The sequence below is a fragment of the Podarcis vaucheri genome, assembly GCF_965113315.1.
Source record: "Podarcis vaucheri genome assembly, chromosome: 12".
NCBI lineage: Eukaryota > Metazoa > Chordata > Lepidosauria > Squamata > Lacertidae > Podarcis > Podarcis vaucheri.
The window spans coordinates 53177677-53189118 of record NC_138750.1 but is presented as its reverse complement, the minus strand read 5'-3'; the positions used below and the strand labels follow the sequence as shown (position 1 = coordinate 53189118).

Sequence of the window (11442 nt, the reverse complement as noted above, 5' to 3'; positions counted from 1 at the left end):
CAGTCCATGGGACTCTCAAGAGTCTCCTCCAGCACCATAATTCAAAAGCATCAATTCTTTGGCGATCAGCCTTCTTTATGGTCCAGCTCTCACTTCCATACATCACTACTGGGAAAACCACAGCTTTAACTATATGGACCTTAGTTGGCAAGGCGATGTCTCTGCTTTTTAAGATGCTGTCCAGGTTTGTCATTGCTTTTCTCCCAAGAAGCAGGCGTCTTTTAATTTCGTGGCTGCTGTCACCATCTGCAGTGATCATGGAGCCCAAGAAAGTAAAATCTCTACCCCTTAGCTAGAGCTCTTCGCAAAATCCAGCTCTGCGCATGCTTGCAGGTTTTCAAAAACCTGTTGCCACTTGTCCAGGGCACATGTATCTGGGAATACCAAATCCCACTGAGCCCAGCAGCATTTATGCTAATGCAACCCTGCATAAGAAAAACACGCTATAAGTCTTTGGAAAGTGTGCTGGAAAAGATTAATAAATAAGATTTGCATGGGCCAGCGTCGGAGGGCGGAGTGCGTGCGCGGGTTCCAGTTCTTAGGGTAGCTGGCCAATGTAGCCAGAGGAAATTTCTTCCTGAACTCGGTTGTTTCTGCTCCTCGTCCCGCCTCGCTTGACTCTGGCCAGCGCTGGGTCGAGCGCGCGCGAGCCGCTCATTGAGGAATTCCTCCCGCGGGGAGGGCTGGAAACCCCCAGAGAAAAGGGCGGGAGAGTTCGGGGGAGAGTGCGCGCGCACACACGCGCACGCATTAAAGTAGATAGGAAAGGGCTGGCTGTACAGTAGCAGCTGCTGATGTTCCCACTAATATCGCCTCAGCCCGTCTCCCTCCCGCGCGCGCCTTTGGCAGAGGCGCCGCCGGCTGGCAAGGAGGGAGCCTCGCGCGCGTGCCGCCGCCTCCTCCTCCTGACAGTCCCGAGGAAGCAGCCTCGCCTCAGAGGCAGCGGCGGAGGGAGGGAGGGAGAGAGCGAGTAAGAGAGAGGCAGCGCCCCAAGCTGAGAGAACCGCCCGCCGGGGGGGGGCACACTTGTTTAACCCTCAGAGCTTCCGCGACATAAAGACTCCTGTCTGGGGCGTAATATTTTTTTAAAGAGGCGGCGGAAATGGCGCTGCCCCGAGGGTGGGAAATGGACCCATTTTCTTGAAGAGCGTTCCTGAGGCGCACGTTTCTGGGCCTCAGCTCAGCTTCCTGAGGAGACGAAAGCAGCAGCTCGTCTCCCCGCCTCCTTCCCCCTCGTTCCCCTCCAAAACTTCTGTCATTGGCCCCTGTGGAGGTTACTCTCCCCGCCGCCCCCACCCCAAAGAGCAGGCAAGCCGTTTTGCTGGGCGAAAGAGCCCCCAGTTCTGAGGGGACGACTCGCTCCCTCGTGCGAGAGAGAGCCTCCGGGTTTTCCATTCGCGGGGCTTCCTCCTCCCGCCGAAAGCGCGCGGCTCTCCCTTCGGGCTCGAGGAGGCAGCTCGGCGGCTGCGCCGGTTGCGACTGCAGATTCCTCCACGGGGTGGTCACGTTAGACGGCGAGAGAAGGAAGGGCTGAGGGCCAGCGGCTCTATCTTGGCCGCCCTCCCGCGAGGAGAGAAAGCGCGCCGGGAAAACTTTGGAGCAGCGCGCGCGCGCACCTCCCTCCCCGCGAACTTGCCGAGATGAACCAGACGGCCGGAGTCTCCAACAGCGTCCGCTGCCCCAGCGGCAAAGGAGCCAAGGTAGGGGCAGCGTTGCCGTGGGAAAGTTGTGGTGCAAAGGCGAGCGAGCGAGCGGGCGGGGGGGGGGGGGAGAGGAAGGAGGGCCGGCGCCCGCCGCGTAATGGTCTTCTTGGCTCCCGCCGCCTTCTTTGCGGGACGGCGCAGGGCTTCCACGCCGCCGCCCTGCTGTTTTGCCTGCAGTTTGGGCTTGCCTTTGCCAGAATTTGTTCAGGTACCGCGCAGGTCGGGATTCTCTGCCTGCGCGCGGTCGGGGGAAACGCCTGTAGCTGTAGCGCGTAAAACGGCAGGGGCAGGGGTGGGGGTGTCTGTGGGTGTTGCTTAGAATCGATTCCTCGTGGAGAGTTTGGAAGAGCAGACTGGGCAACCCCAAGATCAGGGGGCGACCCGAATTCGGAAGCGTCTGAGGGTGTTTCTGTTGCTAGGGGTGGGGTTCCTTGCCTTTTATGACTGGACACCCCTCTCCCCCCCCCCCACTTTGTGCTGAGCACGCTCGCCTTCCACCAATCTGCTTGCGATCATTTGCTAAACCAGCCGACCTAAGGGGGGAACCTTGAAATCGATACATCGCCTACATGAGAACACATGTACAGTAATAGTGGAGGCTCAAAGGAAATATCCCTTGGGGTTTTCTGCTTGGGTGTGAGCAGAAGATGGTCGAAGACGTGCAAGCGCCTTATCTGTGCAATTAGATGTGTGCTTCATCTTGCAATCGGGGCTTTGTTGCACGGCAGGATTGCAAGCACCCGTTTCTGGTTCCCTAGTTAACTTCTGGAAGTTCAGCGTCCTGGTTTGCAATGGAGCGCTCTCTGCGTTCGTGCACATATACTACATCATGTAATGAATTGTTGTCAAGCTTCATCTAGCCTTCTCATCGTCCAAGTCCCATGACTGGACAGAATCCGTATTCACACTCTGTTAGTTCTGCTCCTCGGAATGTAATCCTCTGCACTTTTACTCTGCTGTAAATCTCAGAGGTCAGTGGAATCTTTAGCCCTGTTAAGGAGGGAAGAACTGCATTTACACCTTTTAAAATCTTGGGCTGGGGGCATTAATGCTTCCAGGCTTGCAAGGCAGTGTAAGCAAAGCTATTCCTGTCTAACTCAAAAGTTATTGTTGCACTTCCTGCTCAAGCAAGAAGTGGGGTTAAAGTTTGAATCCCAAAGCCACATTTCCCTACCTGAAGGCATGCCATACTGCAGTTAACGCTTAGGCTGCAGCCCTAACCCCATTTACCTAAGAACAAGCCCTATTGAATTCTGTAGTATTTACTTCTGAGTAGGTGCAACTAGGATTGTCATGTTATTTTTGTGCCCCACCATCCATTTTTGAAAGCCAAGGCCTAACCCTGGAATAAATTATGAACATATGAAAGTGTACATCTCCCTTGTCACTGAAGCAACTGAGAGCTCCCATAAACTGGGATTAGGGAAGGTGCTTCCAAACTGAAGGTGATACTGGCATCTGTTTTTCAGTATGTATTAAGCACTGTGTATAATTTAGTTCTCAGCCAAAGATGATAGTGCTAGCCAATAGTTTTGTACCTGTGTGCCCCCCCCAAATATGCACATGCAACCCACTGCTGTTGAGAGGATGCACACAGCCTTCAAAAAGAACCTCAACAAGGTAGCCTTGGTGGTCACCTTTTAAAAGTTAGACTTTGCTGCTGGTCTAACGTTAATTGCATTTTGGATGTTTGCTTTAAATGTTATTGTTATGCTAACTGTAAGGCAGTTTGAGAGAAGTCTGCTTTGAAAAGTGGCATATAAAATAAAGTAGGCAAATAGAAATGCAAAGATGATACAAGCAGAACCTCACTACAAGGGGCAGGTCTGTGGCTTCTAAAGTAGTGTTTCCCAACCTTGGGCCCCCAGCTGTTTTGGGACTACAACTCCCATCATCCCTAGCTAGCAAGACCAGTGGTCAGGGATGATGGGAATTGTAGTTCAAAAACAGCTGGAGGCCCAAGGTTGGGAAACACTGCGAGCCTTCCCTAGCCTGGTGTCCGCCAGAGGTTTTGGACTACAACTCCCATCAGCTGGGGCTGATGGGAATTGTAGTCCAAAACTTCTGGAAAGCACGAGGTTGGGGAAGGCTATTCTAAAGCATTTAATAACTGTATATAAAAAGAAAGCTAAAGAAAGACTGAAATGGTGCAGTTAAATTACCTGCCACCATTCTTATCACAGGTCATACATACAATATGGATATATTTATCCAAAATAAGAAATAGGAGCTTAATTCTATTCACATTAGCACACCACAAGACAGGTGCATTTGCTGCGCGATCTGGGGAAACGAACTGCAATTTCACTGGTACACAACATTTGCCTTGGAATGCTGAAAAAATAGAACACAACATGCTCCTTTTTGTTGATATTCCTGGCTAGCTACCAGACAGTTGTTGGATGTGTAAGACATTTCACCATCTTTAGGTTAGATCTGAGCACCTGAAGAGAGGTTTATGAGGCTTGAAAGCTTGCAACTCTTGAACAATTTTGATGGTCAAAGGAGAGAAAGCATTATGTGCCTCTCATTTTGTGAGCCCAGAACACTATTCTGATACTCCCCCCATCCCAGAAAAAGGGCCAAAGGCATGTTCTGCTCAGTAAGTCATACTCATAGTTAGCACATGCACACATATCACACACTTTTGGTATTTCTTCATTGCTCTGTGGAAAAACATTTAGTTACAGTTACACTGTAACATTTATTACTTCAAGTGTGGTCCCATTGTTTATTTTTAAACTTCCTACAAATAGAAACTAGATGTTGGGAAGAAATCCTGTGCAACTTTCTTGAAGAAGCTCGTTTTGGTACATAGGGGAGCATTACAAGTTTTGCAGTCTAGGAAAGCAGTTGTCATGCAGTTGACAGTTTGGCTTTCTTGATGATCATGGTATGTTTAAATATGCAAATACACAAACTTAAATAATAATTTGATCAGTAACTCTTGATGTGAGTAAAACTCATGAACTCCCTTTCCCCGTTTACCCCTCAGTTTTTTTTCAAGACAAAAACAGAACTATTAAAATAGTTAGGTTTGCAATACTTAGCAAACCTAAACTTAACTCTGTTAAGTAAATATATTATGCATAGCTTGGTGCATAAAATGGTACTGTTTGGTATGTTTATGAAATTTATAAAGACAGGTTCCTTCAGAAGGCAAAAATATGAATTACAGATGCATACTTATTTCATTTCATATAATTTATACACTGCTTGATTGTAAAAAACAAAACAAAACCCTCAGAGTGGTTTACAAACAGAATAAAACAACAATGATGTAATATATAACTGGTGTTAGAGATGAAGCTGTTTTGTGTGTGTTTTCCACCAGCATCAAACTTCATGTTGTGTGAAAATTGGGGTTGGCTTACTGAAGTAGCTAGCCACTCCACCTGTAGAGCACTGAAACCTTTCTGCCTTTCTCAGCCCACTCCTGCCTTATTTCCCCCCATCTGTGTGATTTAATTCTTTTGCAGAAATAACATAGGCAAAACCTTGCTTTCCATTCACTGGGAAGGTGCAGCAGCTAAGCACTATGCCACATACTTTTTTGTGTTTGTACAAGTCCCCGGGGTCAGTTTCTAATGTCATAGATGGCTGGGGCAGGGGTGGCCACTGTCTGGGACCTTAGGATGAATAAGAGTCTGTTTATAATAATAACAACAGTGAGAACATAGTGAAGCATCCCAATTTGCTATGCAGTGCAGCAACTTAAAGTTCAATGAAAGACTGTTTGTGGAGAGTCATAGTAGTCGTGGCTTAAATGTCAGCATTCCAATTGAATTTGTTAAGTGAACGATTAAATCCCTACAACAGCTGCTTCTACAAATGCCCTAGCTAGTTACAATTTCTATTGAAAAAGTGGTTTACTTCCTCCCCCTTTCATAATTTAAGATATTTAATTAAAGACAAAAGCTTTCTGTATGACTGAATTTGCTGCAAAGAAGCCTGTCAAAGTTCAGAAATAATACCATGCAACAAAGGACTGAAAACAAAAAGAGATGATCCAGAATGAGTAAGAGAATGAATAGATATCATTGTTGGGTGGTTCTGCACCACAGAACAGAAAACAGCTATTTTCCAACCAGCCCACACTGCTTTCATAATGGATTGAGCGCATCTGTACACCTACTGTCCTTATTCTCCATTTGTTCTAACCTATCACTGGAATCTCAAGTAGCTTCTTGGCTAGAAGTGTTAATATCCAGCTTAGACTAGTTCTGCCCTTGAAGACTCTCCAGAGGCTGTAGCTTGTGCAGAATGCAGATGCTGGGTTGGTGAATGGAGGCAACATGAGAGGATCATGCATCACTGGTCCTGAATGCACTGCCCTGGCTGCTAGTGAACCCAATTCAAGGTGTTAGCACTAGCACATAAAGTCCTAAATGACTTGGGACTCAAATACCTACAAATGTCTTCCCCAGTATCAGACATCTTGGACTCTATGGTTTGCAAGTAAGGCCTTGATGGTGGTGTCACCATTGGGCCTTCCCAGTTGGCATTGACCCCATGACAGAAGCTTTTAAGTGTTGATTCCCTATTTGTGCAATGATCTCCCTAGTGAGGTGCATCTATCTCTATCCATATTAACTCTCAGGAAGAATCTGAGCACATTCCAGTTTGCCCGGGCAATTGGTGGCTAAAGAATATTGTTTATAGTTATAACTGCTTTTAGAATATTTTTAATTAACTGTTCTTAGAATGTTTTTTTCCCTTAAGAAAAAATAATGAGGATGAGCTTGCTATCCTGGACACCTTCAGGAGGAAGGTCAGGATATAAATTCAACAATTAAAATACTAAAATTCCCATCCCACCAAATGGATCCATCATAGGAACCCTTGGATGTGAATAATAATAAAATTGGGATCAAAGCATACATACTAGAACAACAACACAGCAAAGCAGCAAGGCTATGCCATGAGAAATGTGCCAAGGCAAGGGATGATGATGATGATAATAATTATAATTTTATTATTTATACCCTGCCCATCTGACTGGACCTCCCCAGCCACTCTGGGCGGTTGGGATATCAGTGTCACTGCAGCCCCTATTTGAAAAGCTGCAGGCAACTCTTTTATTTTTTATTTTTTAAGTATCAGCTCTCTTTAGTTATTGGCATGCACTGCAGTATATCACCCATGCTTTTTTATATTAACTGCAAGCACAACCATAATGTATTACTTGTAGAGGCTACAGTCAATGACAGACAGAGCCAACTAATTCTAGTTTTGTCTCCATTCCCCTCCCTGCTGTTCTACAAGGGGCAACACCAAGACTATGGAGGAGGATGCTGATGGCCAGTGCCGCCTCCTAGACTAAGGCAGTAGACAGGTGGGGGCTCACTGAAGGCAGGCTGAACTTGGTGGAGTGGTGCCCAACTTGCCCTAGTGTACAATCCTTCCACTTTTACACAGATCTTAAGGAGCAATAGGTCTCTCTTGCCAGGGTAATATACTCTTGCAAGCCCAGTAAGGCATTCAGGATGTCTGCTTCTGGAGCACAGCAGAGCAAAGAAAGGTGTAATTATATTTATTTTTTATAGCTATTATCTTCCGGCGGGGACAATTCTTCTGCATTAGAATGAAAAAAAATACACAATAAAATGTTTTAGGGGGGCACAGAGACGATATATTGTAGGTAACCATGGGGAAATGGATTTGTGAGTGAGAAGAGTCTGGATCAGCATTGTGAAGGGGGTGTGGTAGATGCTACGCCCATCTCTCACTCCACCTCCAGCTCACTGTTGTCCTGCTTTCCAAGCTTTGAAGAGCAAGTGGCAGATTTGGCATTTTCTTAAGAGCTGGGCTTATAACCCTTTTTTAAAAAAGACCCAGGGCTGAATGTTCATTTGAGGCATCCCTTGATTTCTTTGAAAGCACTGGTGATGTCTTATTTTTGGGTCTGATATTGCTACCCACAATGCCCTTTCTCAGATTTCTACTTTGTTGGACTCTAAGGAGTTGCTTGATGCATCACAATATTGGTATTTGTTATTTATTAAATGTCTATACTGCCCTTAAAATCAAGGATCACAGGTGGTTTACAATATGAAAATACATACTGCAGTGACAAACAAAAACAATAGCACCTCTTCTTCTTCTTCTTCTTCTTATTATTATTATTATTATTATTATTATTATTATTATTTCTTTATAAAGTAACACCACCCCCGGTACACTCCTTCCTATCCTTCCTCCAGAGATAACTGTGTCTCATCGGTCCCCTCCATTCCACCAGGCTTCCATTATGGCAACTATATCTGTGCTCTCTAGCTTTCCCGTCTTGGTCTGTAGGCTTCTAGTATTTGCATAAGAGCACCGATACACAGCATCTCTCTCCAAATGTGTCTGACACATGTGTCTTTCCCTAATGCACTTTGGCCTCTTTTGAATCACTGTCATATCCTACTGTACTTTTATTGCCTACTTCTACCTCTCTCCTATTTTTACAGTCATAAACATTTCCATCCTTGTCTTTTAGGAATGATTTTGTCCAGAACTAAATGCTCGTCAGTGCCTATCAGCTTTCTCAGAATGATTAGTTTAAAAGCTGCTCTACCATCTCTCTCTCTCTCTAAGCACTAAGAGTCTGGTTCCGTCCTAGTTCACGTGAAATGTTTTGAATTTTCAAGGAGGGAATCCCTACCATGAGAGCGAAATAACAGACCTGTCACTCGGACTTGCTACAGAGTTTCCTTCGCTCCTTCTGACAACTGTGACTAATACTAATGACTTTTGTGAGTGGTTCTTGCAAGCTCATTTTATTTCACACTTTATGATTGCGTTCAAGCAATTCTCTGTTCTGCTGCCAGACCTCCCATTACCTTGTAGGAGAGCAGTGCATGATTCTTTCTTTAAAATTCTAGCCCATTCTAGCCCAATTGCTTGGGGGCAGGTAACCACAATCTAACTGAGCATGCTGGGTACTTTCTCCCCACCCCCCGAAAAAGAAAAACTGAACTCTGTTACTTGACAGTTTGCTTTTTTTTATTTAAAAAAGAGGAAAGTTTTTTAAAGAAAGTGTTAGCATCTGACAGCTGTGAACACCTGTGTGATCAAAGGATACCTTGTAAATCTAAAAGGCTCATAATCTAATCTGATACAGTACAAAGTTGCCCTCTTTCTAATGGACTCCTGATACAGACTCCCCCTACTTAGCAGCATAAGACTGAACCTTAAAAAATGCTAATTTCTCAACCTCGCTTGCCCATCGTCTTTAAAGAGAGTTGATGCTTGGAGGGATTTCTTGAAAATGGGTGAAGGTGGTTAGGGTGTGTGTTTATCTTCAACCCATAAATCTTGCTCTCTGTGCATGCACCATGGAAGCTTCAGTAAAGCTGTTAAGCCCACCAACACAAAACACTTGTTTTAAGCAGAGTTGTTCTACTTGGCACACATAAAACAAACACTCCATAGTTACACACTATATAGTGGTACCTTGGTTCTCAAACTTAATCCATTCCAGGAGTCTGTTCAAATCCTGAAACTGTTCAAAAACCAAGGTGTGGCTTTCGATTGGCTGCAGAAGCTTCCTGCACTCAAGCGGAAACCACGTCGGATGTTTGGCTTCTGAAAGACGTTTGCAAACCGGAACACTAACTTCCAGGTTTGCAGCTTTCGGGAGCCGATTTGTTTGGGAGCCAAACCATTTGAGTACCAATGTACCACGGTATACAGGTTACATGAAGGCTTTTGTTCTTCTGGTCCAAGAGGGGTTTCTGTACTGCAATGTCCACTTGCAAGTTCTAAGACAATTTACAGAGTTCTGCAACAACTTAGAGTCTTGAAGTCTGGCAACTCTCCAAGTCTTCTTCTCAGATGAGCTCTTCTCAAAGTGTTCAGATAACTCCACAGTTCTGCCACAACCCCCTTTTTCCTGATAATGACCAGTGGCCCATGTCCAACAACTTGCAACCAGTGCTGAAATCTGAGTCCTTTTATACACAAAGTTATATGGCTAACTGTGCTCAGTAACACTAATAAAGAAGTCACCAGATTCAGCCAGGTACATACTGGGAATAAGGCGGCTCTTTCCTCGCAATAGAATTAACCTGATAACTGCTTTCCTTAGCAAAGCTTGCACCTTTCCCTGGTGTTGGAGAAAGGAAGCTCATGGCTTTCCTCTACTGCCCATGCAGCTAGGGGATTATGTTCTCCCTTCCTGCACTGTACTGTAAATTGCAGCACAGGATGGGAAGTGAGAGAAGGATTGTCAATTGCTCCTGTCCTAGCAATGTCACTCTTGGAGTGACTATCCTTATTCTCTTGTGCCTTACAGCATTGGTTGGAAGAAATATACAGTCAATGTAATGTTTATGTTGGGCTCACACAGTTTTGCATACAAAATACTGTATCTACAATCCCAGACAATTTCCAGTTAGAGCTGTGAATGACTCTTGCCTGAAAACCTGGACAGCTGCTTCCGGTCAGCATAAGCAAGGCTGAGCAAGATAGGCTAATGTTCTGGCTTGGCATAAGACAACTTTCTGTGTTCATCGCAAACCAGATTCTAGATAGCTAGTAATCTGGTTATTTGTATTGAGTTGGAATTGTTTCCAGGCTGAGACGCTTGTTATATTGGAAGGTAGTTGGTGTGATTCTGTTTCCCCCCAAACCATTGATGTGTTGAAGATGACTGTCATCAATATATTCAGGTATCCTAAGCCGTTCATGGTCTGATCATGATTCTGGGAATTATTTGCAAGGTTACATAATTTCTTAATAGAAGCCTCCTTCTTGTGCTGTTACTGGCATCTCTTGACTAGCAATGCCGTCAGTTCTATTGAAGTCAACAGAAGGAAACAAACTCAGTACAGTGGTACCTCGGGTTACATACGCTTCAGGTTACATACGCTTCAGGTTACAGACTCCGCTAACCCAGAAATAGTACCTTGGGTTAAGAACTTTGCTTCAGGATGAGAACAGAAATTGTGCTCTGGCGTCTGCGGCCTTTAAGAGAAATGATTTCTAGCAATATCATCCTGTGTTTCCCATGTGACTTGAACACAGCCTGCTTGGTAAAACTTGCAGCCAGCCTCTCCAACTATCTTTCCCATTGCCAACTCTTCTCTCCACTCTCACATTTTTTTTTTTGTAGTAACAGATAGCAGAAACAGGTGACCCTTGAGGTTTCAGCTGGGTTCCAGTCTGTTATGTGAACCATAAAGTCAGTTGGTGTCTGTTCGTTCCGGGGAAGCTAGCTGTCAAAACACACAAATGCCACTATTATGTTGGTTTTCAGTCATTCAAATAGTACTTAAAAACAGTGTTCAGTGAACTGTGAACAGACTGTTCCCCTTATTGTACATATCCAGATCATATCTATTTGATATTGGAGATAAGGATGAGGTCCATAAAAAGACGTACTGTAAGTCCAAATTCAGGTTTGGTTGTGTTCTGACTTTTATTTTTGGGTAGTGATCTTTACTGCTGGTTTCCATCTTTAATGAGAGCTAAACACATAGTAAAATTTTATTGGATGTTCCCACTTACAAATTTAAGTTAAATTTGGTGCTTTAAAAACCAGGCAGAGTCACCGAATAGTGCTTCTCTAGCACATATTATAAAACTTTAAAAAACACACAGGGTATAATGTAGTTGCCCTCTACTGATGTTTGACCTCAAAACAGCAATTTAGAAATGAACAGTGCATTATCTGAATATCAATGTTGCTGTACTCTAGGATGTGTGACAGCAAAGTTAAGAAAAGCCTTACTTTTTCTCTGTGTTAGCATTA

General features: G+C 44.7%; 1 protein-coding gene across 1 annotated transcript in view; it reads left to right on the top strand.

The window, feature by feature from the left end:
• Positions 1 to 1605: 1605 nt before the first annotated feature.
• Positions 1606 to 11442, top strand: part of DPP6 (dipeptidyl peptidase like 6) — a 506040-nt gene continuing 496203 nt past the window's right edge. Inside the window, exon 1 of the mRNA XM_082192256.1 lies at positions 1606 to 1700. Coding sequence (XP_082048382.1) covers positions 1641 to 1700 — 60 coding nt within the window. The 5' untranslated portion in view covers positions 1606 to 1640. The remainder of the gene's footprint in view (positions 1701 to 11442) is intronic.